The 15,173-nt window shown below is 40.6% G+C and overlaps 1 protein-coding gene across 1 annotated transcript in view; it reads right to left on the reverse strand.

Annotated features, from left to right (window-relative positions):
- Positions 1–15,173, reverse strand: part of LOC140235327 (medium-chain acyl-CoA ligase ACSF2, mitochondrial-like) — a 28,089-nt gene that overhangs the window by 7,129 nt on the left and 5,787 nt on the right. The window contains exons 4-5 of the mRNA XM_072315352.1: positions 1,133–1,228; positions 461–609 (exon numbers count right to left, since the gene is read on the reverse strand). Coding sequence (XP_072171453.1) covers positions 461–609; positions 1,133–1,228 — 245 coding nt within the window. The remainder of the gene's footprint in view (positions 1–460; positions 610–1,132; positions 1,229–15,173) is intronic.

The following is a 15,173-nucleotide window of genomic DNA, read 5'->3' on the forward strand; positions in this document are numbered from 1 at the left end:
TTCAGACGGTGGTACTCAACCTCGAGGAAAGCTGACCTCGATGATAAGTTCTATGAGGAGCCAAGTGTCGCACGGTTGATATCTTTACGAAATCAGTCATTTTGTCGATGAAATGACTGATTTCGTAACGAAATCGATAGTGCGACACTTTGCACTCCATAGAACTTATCTTCGAGGTTAACTATCCTCGAGGTTAAGAATCACCGTCTGAACGTATCTAATGTAAACTGTTTTGAATAAGGCAATGTATTCTGTAATGATAAACAGAGCAAAAGCAGTGTCTCCTATACAGTTCTAGGCAATTGCCATGTTGTGTCTCGTCGACTTCGGACGATTAAAAAGCGCACATTTCAGTATAAGTATATGTGAAGGGAGAAGGGTCATAAAGTGTTATAATGTAACAAAAAATATAATACAACAACAACAACAAAAAACACAACAACAATAACAACAACAATACCTTTCATCGTTGATAGCCTTGATGGTTGGTCCTGCATGGAAACTTGGGGATGGAATCACCATTTTTCGACCAAACAAAACGTGGAATAGTGATATATTATTTGTGCCAAATATGTGTGCGAAAGGAACCGGTGCACAAGATATGTGATCCTGTTAGATGAAAAATGAGGTAGGAAGTATAAACCTTGATTATCTATACGCTTTTATCAATGAAATGTAACTAAGAGACGAAATGAAACACACACACAAAAAAATAGTTTAATGAATCAAAACAATTGTAATTAATTAAAATGTTCATATCAACACTGTTTTACGGACTGCATACTCGTCACCTTTAATGAATCAAAGCAATTGTTATTAATTGAAGTGTTCATATTAACACTGTTTTATGGACTGCAAACTCGTCACCTTTAATGAATCAAAGCAATTGTAATTAATTGAAGTGTTCATAATTATTAACACTGTTTTATAGACTGCAAAGTCGTCACCTTTGATGAATCAAACAAATTGTAATTAATTGAAGTGCTCATATTAACACTGTTTTATAGACTGCAAACTCGTCACCTTTGATGAATCAAAGAAATTGTAATTAATTGAGGTGTTCATATTAACACTGTTTTATGGACTGCTGCAAACTCGTCACCAACTCAGCGCTTGTCTCACGATTACTCACGATTTTGTCAAAACTCATTCTCAGGCCAGCATGATGCATGCTGTTGATACACTGGAAGTGAGTTAGAACCACTCCTTTCGGTGCCCCAGTGGTTCCCTGAAAGGCAACAGTAAGAGATCACCTAAATCAACAAGCATTCTCCAGATTTATACTCGCATAGGCAGTGGCGTATCTAGGGGGGGGGGGGGCAAGGGGGGCACGTGCCCCGGGCGCCACTCCTTGGGGGCGCAAAAAAAAAAAGAAAAAAGAAAAAAAAAAGAAAAAAAGAAGAAGAAAAAAAAAGGGGGGAAAAAACGAAGAAGAAGAAGAAAAAAAGAAAAGGAGAAGAAGAAGGAAAAAAAAAAAACTCGCCTGGAAGGGGGGAGGGAGAGTGGTGGGGGGGGGGGCAGAAAACCAAATCAAACAAGATAAAAACAAAACATGATGACGCGGACAAAATGACAATGTTTATTGTGTTCACACAAAAATTCCATGTTCTGCGAGCTGAAATACAAAAATTTTCGGCTCGCTCGCTGCGCTCGCTCGCCAAAATTTATATAAAAGAGAAGGTAAGACCAAAAGGTAAGAACAAAACGTGATGATGACAAAATGACAGTGTCTATTGTGTTCACACATGTCATTTTATATTTAGCAGGCAAAATGTTTCACGGAGCAGCGGCTGCAATTTCTTTCGTTCTGAAGCGATCGCCAATTGGATCAAAAGAAGGCGCCAACGGTTTCGAACATACGGGGGGGGGGGGCGCACAAAAAACCCCGAATCAAACAAGATAACAACAAAACGTAATGATGACGCGGAAATATACAAATTTCTGCTCACTCGCTCGTACTAATTTAGAGTATTTTTTCAAGTTCTCAGTTTGTTGGTATAAATCGTTATCTATAAAGCTATCACTATATCTTGATTAGAATTGTAAGATTTAATAAGCAAAAAATGACAAGAGTTTCATGATTTGTAAGCTGAAATACAAAAATTTTCGGCTCGCTCGCTGCGCTCGCTCGCCAAAATTTGTACACAAAAAGAGAAGAAGATAAGAACAAAACGTGACGATGACGCGGACAAAATGATAATGTCTATTGTGTTCACTCATGTCGTTTTATATTTAGCAGGAAAAATGTTACACGGAGCAGCGACTGCAATATCATTCGCTCTGAAGCGATCGCCGATTGGATCAAAAGAGGACGCCAACGGTTTCGAACATACGGCGGAGGGGGTCGCAAAAAAAGAAAATTAAAAAAGATAAGAAAAAACGTAATGATGACGCAGAAATAAACAAATTTTGGCTCACTCGCTCGTACTAATTTAGAGTATTTTTTTCAAGTCCTCAGTTTGTTGGTATAAATCGTTATCTATAAGGTCGTCACTAAAATTGTGAGATTTAATAAGCAAAAAATGACAAGAATTCCATGTTTTGTAAGCTGAAATACAAAAATTTTCGGCTCGCTCGCTGCGCTCGCTCGCCAAAAATTATATAAAAAAAAGATAAGAACAATACGTGATGATGACGAGGACATATACAAATTTCAGCTCACTAATTTAGAGTATTTTTTAAAGTCCTCAGTTTGTTTGGTAAAAATCGTTATCTATAAGGCCATCACTACCGGTATTATCTTGATTAGAATTGTAAGATTTGGTAAGCAAAAAATGACAAGAATTCCATGTTTTGTAAGCTGAAATACAAAAATTTTCGGCTCGCTCGCTGCGCTCGCTCGCCAAAATCTATCAAAATTCATTACATTTAAATCACCCTCAAAAGATCCCTTTTAAGTGCTTGAAAAAGCATCATGTAAACTTTGTTTAAAGTCCCTACCGGGATGGTGTTGGGGTCGAACACTTTTTCAGAAATTAGGGACGCAATTTTCGTGCTTGCCCCGGGCGCCGTTTTCCCTAGATACGCCACTGCGCATAGGTAAGCCCACACTCGTGATTGAAGTAAACATAAAGCTTCCTTTCAATGCAGAAACGTCAATACTGGTGATTGGTGCAATCATTATTACAATGATAAGGTACAATTATAAAATGATTATGCTTGTGAAAGTGACAGCTTTATGATTTATTGTCAAACGTCAAGACCGGTGAAGGATTTTTCCATTTTTTTTCTTACAATACGACAGTGATTTGGTACAATATGATTAGGCTTGTGAAAGTGCAGGCTTTGTGATTTATTATAGAGGAGGTCATTAGCGTTGGACTATAAGAAACTCATGAATCGATTTACAGCGGGGTGTCGAGGAAAGTTTCACTGTTGATCTGATGTGCATTATACGAGCAGAGATGTTAACTTGAAACGGGTCTTGAATCATGGAAAAAAAAATGTCCACCTGCAATTTTATGAAAAAAGAGAAATCTATCTTCAAACTGAATTATGTCACTTCTGTTTTTTTTTATGTGGACTTACTATTACCCAAGTAGCAAGCCCATGTGGGACCCAGATGGGTGCCACATTCTTTGACACATGGGCCCATATGAGCAAACCATCTGGGGCCCTAAGGCACCTGCACCCAAGAATCATATGGGACCCATTTGGACAAGCCCATATAAGGCAAATGGGGCCCAGATGGGACCCATGTCGCTGATTATCAAACTGGGCATAACATGGGCTATGCCACATGGGCAGCATATAAGTTCTATAAGGGGCCCATGTGGGTCCCATATTCTTTGATACAAGGGCCCCATGGGCAAAAATTCTGGGGCCCTAATTAGGCATCTGCACCCAAGAATTACATGGGACCCATATGGGTAAGCCCACATAAGGAAAATATTAGCTTTTCTTGGAAAAAGAATGGGTTGATTAGGGCATACTACTCGTACGTGTGTACAAGCACACTCTGGGATTGTGCCCTAATCCTAATCCTATCCTAATCCTAATGTCCTACCCCTAACGGCCTACGTAGCCAATCCTACCCAATAGCATGCCCATGGTCTATAATCGCATACGGTTCCCGTAGACTTGATCATACCAAGAATGGCCCAAGCCAATGCTTATACATCCGTTTCCCAGGGCCTTTGGGTTTCATATTAGCTTTAAAATATCCTACCCAGAATGGCGTGCCCATCTTAATCCGACATGGGTCCCATACATGCTTATTTTATGGCCACTATGGTCCCATAAAGACTTCTTCCAGGAATGTCATACCCATGCTAATCCCATATAGGTCCCGTATTGGATTTAACATATCCTACCCAGAATGACATGCCCATGCATATCCTACATTGGTCCCATATTGGCTTGAAGATATCTTACCCTTTATGACATGCCCATACCCTTCCCATGTGGGTCCCATGTGGGCTTAAAATATCCTCCCGGAATGGCATGTCAATGCTTATCCTACATGGGTCCCATATAGACTTGAGAATATCCTATAGTAAACCCAGAATGTCATGCCAGTGCTAATCCCATATGCATGCCGTAAGGCATTAAACATACCTCACCAAGAATGTCATGCCCATACCATTCCCATATGGGTCCCATATTGGCTGTACCGCATCCTACCAAGAATGGCATGCCCATGCTTTTCCCGTATGGGTCCAATTTGTGATTGACCACATCCTAACCAGATTGGCATGCCCATACCATTCCCATATGAGCCCCATTGGGCTTTACCATATCCTACCCAGAATGGCATGCCCATATGTTGATCCGATATGGGTCCCATATAGGTTTAAATATTTCTTTCACGGAATATCATACCCGCGGTAATCCCATGTGGGTCCAATATGTCCTTGAACATATCCTACCCAGAATTGCATGCCCATGCTTACCCCATATGGGTTCCATAGGGGCTTGAACATATCCTACCCAGAATGACATGCCCGCGCATATCCCGTATGGGTCCCATATGAGATAGAACATAATACCCAGAATGGCATGCCCATGCTTATCCCATATGGGTCCAATATGGCTTGAACATATCGGGTCTAGGAACAGTACCCCCTGGAAAACCACCCTCCGGATAACTACCACCCGGATAATTACCCCCAGGAAAATTCCCCCTAGGGCAACTACCCCCCGGACAACTACCCTCCAGGGCAATTACCCTCCAGGGTAATTACCCCCTAGGAAAACTACCCCCGGACAACTACCCTCCTAGGGCAATCACCCCCAGGGCAATTCCCCCTTAGGAAAACTACCCCCTGGATAACTACCCCTCGGATAACTATCCCTGGATAACTACCGCCCCCCGGATAACTACCCCCTGGATAACTACCCCCCGGAGAACTACCCCCTGGGTAACTACCCCCGGAGAACTACCCTCTGGATAACTACCCCCCGGAGAACTACCCCCCTGGGTAACTACCCCCCGGAGAACTACCCCCTGGGTAACTACCCCCCGGATAACTACCCCCAGATAACTACCCCCGGATATTTACCCCCCGGATAATTACCCCCCGGATAATTACCCTCCGGATAACTACCCCCCACATAATTACCACCAGGATAATTATCCCCAGGTTAACTACCCCCTCCTCCGATAACTAGACCCCAGATATCTTCCACCCGATAACTATCCCCTCCGATAACTTCCCATGGATGATTACCGCGGATAAGTAGGCCTACAACTCCCCCTCCCCTATAAAACTATCAAAAGGAAAATTACCCCCAGGACAGTGCACCACGTCAATTACCCCCTGGATAACTACCTCCCGGGTCATTGCCCCCCCCCCCCAACTCTTACTTTTAATAAAAAGAATATTATTACTACAGGAAACGAAGTTCTTTGTATCATTTGCCAGGAATGACGGAGATGCCATACTGATACTTCATCTTATGAAAACAACATTTTAAGGATTTACGATTTGTATCGTTTGCATTTAGGACGATTTATGTACAAGCTTAATTTCTCCCTTCTGTATTTTGATTCTATGTTCATCAAAAACGAAACTGTCCCTGCATATCCTACCCGGTAATCCAGTAAATGTCAATGCCTTTAACCAAAACTATTTTCGCTAAATCTGTATTTTCTTTTACTGTTCCGAAATTTCGGATTTCTCTTGATAGTAGTATAAAAGAAGTTTTAAGTTTGAATGCCTTTACCATTGAACTAAAGACATTTTGAAGAAATGTTACACTTCACTTTTTGCAATATTTTTTTTTTTAACCACAATCGTCTATCGTTTACCACAACTCCATGTAACACTTCTTTATTTTGAGGAGCTTATATCTCATGCCTCACGTGCCCTGGTTTTGACCCATCATCTTCCTCTTCCCTCTCGCTTTTCTCTGTCCATGTACCGTGAAGGTAGTCTGTTCCTGTCATTCATTACTCACCTTTCCTCTTTCTCTCATTACAAGGGATTTATCTCGTGTGTGTTCATGTGCAGTGCACTCCCGTTATGACGAAATGCTCAGGACCGGCGTTCGTTTTTTTTTGTTTTTTTTCGTTTTAACGAAATATCGTTATAACCGAACAAATACAATATGCAATGTATAACGAAAAGAAGGAAACCACGTATGAAAAAAAAATATGTTTGTTGAATCCTCATCATACTCTGAAAAGCTATGTGAAATGGGAGAGTACCTTGTTAATTTCGTTTAAATATTACATTTTAAAAAGAGCATAAAGTTGTTTGTGTTGTCACACATGTGTAGAAAATGACGGCGTAGGATTTGGTTACAGTTCGCTATTCCAAAGGTTCTTTTCTTACTTAAGTACGTTACTCCGAAGACTCCTTATTCCGAAGTTTCGCCATTCCCGGGATTCCGATGGTTTGTTTATCTGAAGGTTCGCATTTCCGAAGAATCATTATTCCGAAAGTTCATAATTTAGATTAAAATAACATATTGTTCATTATCCGAAGGTTCGTTGATCTGAAAATGAAATGAGGTTCGTCATTCTGAAGGTTAATTATAAATCAAAAAAATGAGAAAGGTTCTTACTCCGAAGGCTCCTTATTCCGAAGTTTCGCCATTCCCGGGATTCCGATGGTTTGTTTATCTGAAGGTTCGTATTTCCGAAGAATCATTATTCCGAAAGTTCATAATTTAGATTAAAACAATATATTGTTCATTTTCCGAGGGTTCGTTGATCTGAAAATGAAATGAGGTTCGTCATTCTGAAGGTTAATTATAAATCAAAAAATGAGAAAGGTTCACTATTCAGAAAGTCCGTTGTTCCGAAGGCTTTTTCATCCGAAAATGAAATAAGGTTCGTTATTCCGAAGAAAGTTTGTTAATGAAAAAAAAAAATGAGAAAGGTTAGTTATTTCGAAGATTTGTTTATCTTAAGACGATTATAAGGACTGCAATTCTTAAGTTTTGTTAGTGTACTCACCTTTTTCCACCATGGATTAACGATTCTTTTTGTAATGTTCCGATTAACGAACGTTTTGAATTCCTATCATTTTCGGACTAACGCACCGTATAAGAATAAGAATAAGAACCATATTTTATTATCGGATTAACGAACCTTTGGAATAACGCTAGAATGTGCTAAATATTTCATTTCTGAACTATTACGGACATTTAGTTGTATCAGAATCTGTGTGTTTTGTATTAAAGGACTTCGGAACAATGAAACAAACCTTATCTGAATTCAGATTATTGTATTACAATAACGCAAGTTCCCCTCGGAAACTGTGCGTGATACACGGAGTGAACATACAATGATGTGAAGCGTTCGCTCATGCATGCAGAGACGCTATAAAAATGCTTGTTCCGCTACGCATTTTCGAATGCGATCCGCATTTCGTTGTTTTTCTTTGTCAGTGGCGCTCAGAAAAGACTTCGTGATCAGGAAATTTTGTTATAACCGTCTTCGTTATAAGCGAATTTTGTACCATAGACTTTAATTTTGGGACCAGAAGTTTTGCTTCGTTATAACGAAATTTCGTCATAACCGTGTTCGTTGTAACGGGAGTACACTGTATCTTTATTTGTGTACTTCGTCTCTGTCTTAATTTGCTTTCTTTGGATTGTTTCATCAATTTTGTAACTGTTTTACTATTATACCGTTAACGCTCATTTCAGAATTGCCCTTCTGCATAATTGGGCATTAACAACGAGTATATCAAGGATGCGGGAAGAGATTGTCACATCCTTTGTATGATCACCGCAGAGCATTACCTCCCTTGACAATTACTCCTTATTAAAATTAGGCTCCAAACAATCACCCCTCTTGCAATAACTCCCCCCCCCCCGGAAAATTACTTCTCTCATTGTCATTTTCGAACAACGTTTGCTATTTGAATTGAAAAAAACAACATATTTTTTCATATCGTCTGGTTTTGGTCGAGACCTAACTTCAGGTTTTTAACATCTTTTGGGTGAGATAATTAGAAACCCCTTACGAAATATAAAAGAGCATGTTATTTCAAGGGGGATTCAAGTTTTGGTGAAAAAAAATTGTCTTAAAATGGCCGGGATAAAACAGAGCAGCCCTAATGTAAAAAGGATTCTGTCAACAGCAACTCTCTAGATCTATTCAAAACGGGTGCAGGACAAAAGACTTCGTTAACAACTAGGGGTGTTTTGTAAAAAAAAAAGAAAAAAAAAAGAAAGAAAATACCGTTAAACTCGTAATATTTTACTCTTTCTAATCAGACTAGCTTTTATTTGAACTGGATTTCCCCTTAAAGTGTCGAGAGCATTTAATTTGAAAACTAGCACAATTCTACTTGTATGTAAAATAAGCTGTAATTTTATTCAAATGACAGATTAGGGCACCGTTTGATAAAAGTTGCCAGTTATGACATCTTGTTAGTCTCTAATAATTTCAATAAAACCATGGGTTCTGCTTGATTGATAAGCTCGAGTCACTGACTTGTTACCATGGACCTGCTTTGATCGACCTACAACAATTGGTAATTGTGTGGAACTGACAGCTTGTCAGGACTGATAACTTTCATAAAACCGTGCCCGGATCCTATTAGAAACTATGGCTGAACATCGAAGGGTCCCTCGCTAATGTTAAGGGAATAAGAATTACAGTGAAAGCAACTCTCCTTTTCTTATGTTTATCGTCTAATGTGTTATACTGGTAGAAAATGACAAGCCAAAAGAGTAAATGATGACAGTGAAAGAGAAAGGTGCATTTATGTAGGGCCTACATGAGCTTAGTCTTGTGATATGGTGTTATGAACTTATGGAAAAATTACAACGGGTGTATGGTAACTTTCGGGGGGGGGGGGAGGGTTGTCCAGTGGGTAAGTATCAGAAGGGGGCGGGGGGGGGGTTCGGGGTATGGTTATGGGGGGGGGGGGGTTATCTCGGGGTGGTAATCCGGGTGGTAGTTATCGTGGTGGTAGTTATGCGGGGGTAGTTATCCGGGTGGTAGTTATCCTGGGGGTAGTTATCCGGGGGGTAGTTACCCAGGGGGTAGTTCTTCGGGGGGTAGTTATCCAGGGGGTAGTTATCCGGGGGTAGTTAACTGGGGGTAGTTCTCCGGGGGGTAGTTATCCAGGGGGTAGTTATCCGGGTGGTAGTTATCTGGGGGGTAGTTATCCGGGGGTAGTCATCCAGGGGGTAGTTACCCAGGGGGTAGTTATCCGGGGGTAGATGTCCTAGAGGTAATTGCCCTTGGGGGTAGTTGCCCTAGGAGGGTAGATGACCGGGTGGTAGTTGTCCTAGGGGGTAATGGCCCTGGAGGGTGATTGCCCTAGGAGGGTAGTTGTCCGGGGGGTAGTTGCCCTGGGGGGGGGGGGGGGATAGACCTGGGGGTAATTATCCGGGTGGTAGTTATCCGGAGGGTAGTTGCCCAGGGGGGTAAGTGCCCGGATAAGGAGCATATCCTACCCAGAATGGCATGCCCATGCTTTTCCCATATGGGTCCTAAGACCACATCCTAACCAGATTGGCACGCTCATGCCAATCCCATGTGGGTTCTATGTGGGCCAGCATTCGTCCCGTGTGTCAAAATCTATATGGGCCCCACATGGGGTATATTGGAAACCCCACATCCATCATCCCACATCATTCCCAAATGGGGCCCACATGGGCTTCCTACTTGGGTAGTGGTTACTAATGGAAGTACTTAATGCTTGTGCGCATGTTTCTACATGACCCACGGTTTAAAGTCCTCTCCAAAGGGCTAGGCCACGGGAATAAATACGTTGTCTTGGGGCATAAACCCTGTTGACAGGGAACCCCAACCGTAGGGACCTTACAATATTGATGGTCCGTTGTAGTTTCTTTGACATGAGGCATAATAATGTCATTTTCAGAAACATGGTTAGATGGTACAATAAGTTCGAATATGGTTCAGCTTTATGGTTACAAACTTGAAAGGAAAGATCGTGATCAATACGGAGGCGGAGTGTGTTGTTTTATTCGTGAAAATATTCCTTACGTAAGAAGGTATGATTTAGAAAAAATTGATCTTGAACTCTTATGGATATAAGTGAAGCCCAGGAAACGAGGCTAGTCTCTTTGTTGGGATAGCCTATAGAAAACCTAGTTGCCAAACGTCTTTCTTTGATCTGTTAGAAGAAAGCCTCAATCGTGTGTCTTCAATCTCGGAGAGAATCATCCTATTGGGAGACTTTAATTGTAACATGTCTACGGTAAATCCACTCTCCAAAAGGCTGACAGAGCTGAGTGGATTGGTGGGATTATTTCGGTGTATTCAGCAACCCACCAGGGTTACTCCCAACAGCAGTACACTTATAGACTTGATTTTTGTGTCGCAGTCATTAGGGGAACTTCATTGCGGTGTACACTCACTCGGATTAAGTGACCACTCCCTAGTGTATGTAGTAACAAAGTCAAATCCTCAACAGTCGAAACCTACGACCTCGTCTTTTCGTTCTTTTCGATTTTTTTTTCATCAACATGCCTTTCTCAGTGATTTGGCTGCTGTTAAATGGAATAGATTGTGGCCCCAAAATGCAAATGTTGACCTGAAATGGTGTAAATTCCATGAAGTGTTTTCAGACATGTGCAATAAACATGCACCCTATGTTACAGTTCGTAAAAAGCAAAAGGGATCGCCATGGATAAATGAGCAATATATTAACATAGCAAGGGAACGTGATTTTAATAAGAGAAAACATGGTGAAACTAAGGAAATGGCATTTTGGGGAAAATATAAATATTACAGAAATAAAGCAAATAATTTTAATAAAAGTTAAAAAGGGTGTATTATCGCGATGCATTATCAGACAGTGGTAATGATATGAGGAAAAGATGGAAAGTGCTTAAAGATTTATTGCCAAATAAGAAAGTATGTGATGAGTCAAATGTATGTATTGACGGTGAACCAACTGATGATTTTTATAGGATTGCAACAGAGTTCAATGTTATGTTCAGTAATGTTAGCAAATTATGTTGTAGTAATAATGACAAGAATGATAAAAATCAGCAACGGCAAAAGTGTTTGAATTATATAAACCGTGCACGATCTTTTTTTTTCTTTTGATGAAATAAGTACGGATTTTGTTCAAAGAGAATTACAGAAGCTAGACTGTACAAAATATGTTGGGTTGGATGAACTTCATCCTAAACTTTTGAAAATAAGCGCTCACCTGATAGCCTCACCTTTAGCGCATATTTTTAATCAATCGTTAGAAACGGGAGTGTTTACCCGCTCATTTAAGCTTGCTAAAATTATACCTGTACCAAAAAATAAGTTTGTGAGTGACATACGCAATTATCGTCCTATCTCACTCTTATCCACTGCAGCAAAAATCTTCGAAAAAGCAGTCCACTCGCAACTCTTTAGTTACTTGGATGAAGGCGAGCTGTTGACGGAGCGCCGATCAGGTTTTAGACCCAGTCACTCAACCAAAACATGTTTAATAGAGATTAGTGACTTTTTGTCTGATAACCTTGACAAAGGCAATGTGGTTGGGGCAGTCTTTTTAGACTTAAAAAAGGCCTTCGATGTCATACCCCATGACCTGCTTTTGCTGAAATTGTCCTACTTCGGCATAGACAAAACTGAACTAAAGTGGTTTGAATCTTACGTAATAGGGAGAGAGCAATGCGTTTCTTTTAAAGGCAAAGAGATCCGAATTTCTCCCCGTTCATACAAGAGTCCCACAGGGTTCAATACTAGGGCCACTGCTCTTTTGTATGTTCATCAATGATGTTCCTAACTTAAAGGGATTGTACAGTACTGGTTGAGGTGGCAGGGGCGTCACCAGTTTTTTTTTTTCAAGGGGGGTGCGTTTTGACACTAGATGTAACGAGATTTTTTGAACGGACATTCTTTTGGAATTCAGGAAGCTCTCAATCCCCAGACTTTTAGGGTTTTTTAGGGAAACCAAGCGGGGAAAGGGCACCGGCGTAGCTAGGATTTCATCTTTTTTGGGGGAAGGGAGGAGGCTGTTAGTATGCGAGGGAGCGAAGCGACCGAGCCCGAGCGAACGGAGCGAGCAAGGGGGGGGGGGGGGTGGGAGGGGGTTGTACCCCCTCCCACGGTGAGAACTTTTTGCATTTGATGTTGTAAATGATGCAATTTGATGCATGTTTTGCTTGTTTTATTGAATTAAAACAGTCCCACTTGTTTAAGGTAGCAGTATATTTTGATGTAGATTATTACTGAACAATTTGCCTATAGAATAGTGTCATCCAAATAAACTTCCTGTTTTAATATTTACCCTGAATATCACGAACGCGACCAAACAAGAGCGAGCTGAGGGAGCGATGGGAGTGAGCAAGGGGGAGAGTGTGTGAGGGGATGTTCCCCTCCCACGGTGAGAAGTTTTTGCATATTGATGTTGTAAATGGTGCAATTTGATGCATGTTTTTGCTTGTTTTATCAACTTAAAACAGTCCCACTTGTTTAAAGTAACAATATATTTTGATGTAGATTATGGTTGAACAATTTGCCTATAAAATATTATCATCAAAATAAATTTTCTGTTTCAATATTATCATTAACGCGACGAAACAGCGAGCGGAATGAGCGAGGGGGAGGGTGTGTGGGAGGGTGTGTTCCCCTCCCACGGTGAAAACTTTTTGCATTTTGATGTTGTAAATGGTGCAATTTGATGCAGGTTTTGCGTGTTTTATCGAATTGAAACAGTCCTACTTGTTTAAGGTATAGCAGTACATTTTGATATAAATTGTTAATGAACAATTTGCCTATAGAATAGTATCATCCAAAGAAACTTCCTGTTTTAATATTTACACTGAATATCATGGCCGCGACCAAACAAGAGCGAGCGGAGTGAGCAAGGGGGAGGGTGTGGGAGGGGGTGTCTTCCTCCCACGATGAGAAGTTTTTGGATATTGATGTTGTAAATGGCGCAATTTGATGCATGTTTTTGCTTGTTTTATCGACTGGAAACAGTCCCACTTGTTTAAAGTAGCAGTATATTTTGATGTAGATTATGCAATGGTTGAACAATTATTTGCCTATAGAATAGTACCATCCAAATAATTTTCCTGTTTTAATATTTACACTCAATATCATAAACGCGACAAAACAAGAGCGAGTGAAAGAGTGTTTTATCGACTTGAAACAGTCCCACTTGTTTAAGGTAGCAGTACATTTTGATATAAATTGTTAATGAACAATTTGCCTATAAAATGATATAATTTAAATAAACTTCTTGTATTAACTTACACTGATGTCAAGAACGCGACCGAGCCCGAGCAAGCGGAGCTAGCGAGGGGAAGGGTATGGGAGCGGGTTGTCCCCCTCCCATGGTGTGGTGAGAACTTTTTGAATTTTGATGTTGTAAATGGTGCGATTTGATGCAGGTTTTTGCGTGTTTAATCGACTTGAAACAGTCCCACTAAGGTAGCAGTACATTTTGATGTAAATCATTATTAAATAATTTGCCTATAAAATGGTGTAATTTAAATAAACTTAATTCTTACACTGAATATCATGAACGTTGTTTGTTAAGCAATCAAACAGAAAAAAAAAAAGAATGCACACGAGGGTGTACATGAGGGTCATTTCACATTATTTCTCCTCCCAAACGAAGATGATTTTGTATTTTCAGACCTGAAATTCAGCGATCTGGTGCAAACTTTTGGTCAAATACAACTGTACTTGAATTTGTTGCAGCCCCCTCCCCAAAATAATAATTTAAACAAACATTTTTTTTTTTCCGTTGAAGTGTTAATGGCTCTTATTCCGAGTGTGCATCATCTCTGTATAAGTACAAAGTATAGTAAGGTGCTAGGGGAGGATTTGGGAGGGGGATACCCCCTCCCGCTCGACGGAGCTTTTGAGTTTTTAGAACTGAAACAAAGCGATCTGAAGCACACTTTTTGTGGAAACCGGAAATTGTCATTCCCCATAGTGTACTAAGTCTATAGAATTGACAAGGCAATGGGAGGGTGGTAAGATACCTCTCCCATATTCGATTCAAATCCCCGGTCAAAATCTTTGGGGGGGGGGGGGGGGGAGGGGGGACTGCTCCATCGCCCCCCCCCCCCTCCTTGGCTACGCCATTGGGAAAGGGTTAATAATTCAATTGAAAGAAGATAATATCCCCTCCCCCACGACGGAACTTTTGCATTTTATTTTTAATCAAGTAAAGTGACAGATTTGGTGCATACTTTCGATTAAACATTTGTAAATCTGTCAATCTATAGGTGTATCAAGTCCATGGAAAAAAAAGACCGAACGGGGGAAAGTGTGGGAAGAAGTATCCCCCTCCCACACGAGAGAGACTTTGCTTTTTTAGAACTGAAATTCAGCAATCTGCCATCTGGTGCACACCTTTGGAGAAATAATTGGACAGATTTCTAACAAAAAAGCAAGAAAATCTTCTCATCTCGGGAATTACAATTATGTGGGATGGGGAAGATATGGTGGCTTGCCCCTCGAACATCTTATGGAGGCAACTTTTTTTCTGTCAAAAAGCAAAAAAAAAAAAAAAAATCTCAACTCACTAATTATTAATTATGGCGGGGGGGGGGGGGCAAAATGATAATATGCTTGTCCTTCCAATGTTTTTAAGGGGGTAAACTTTTTTTTTTCTGGCAAAAAAGCAAGAAAATCTTCTCGTCTCGGGAATTATGGGGGGTGGATGGGCAAAATGATATACTTGCCCCTCCATTTTCTTTTTTTAATGAGGTTAAGGCTCGCACTTGGGCTCGCATTATCAATATGGATTGGTCAGAAGTAACGTGCTGTACATAGACCC

This window comes from Diadema setosum, chromosome 11 (assembly GCF_964275005.1).
Source record: "Diadema setosum chromosome 11, eeDiaSeto1, whole genome shotgun sequence".
NCBI lineage: Eukaryota > Metazoa > Echinodermata > Echinoidea > Diadematoida > Diadematidae > Diadema > Diadema setosum.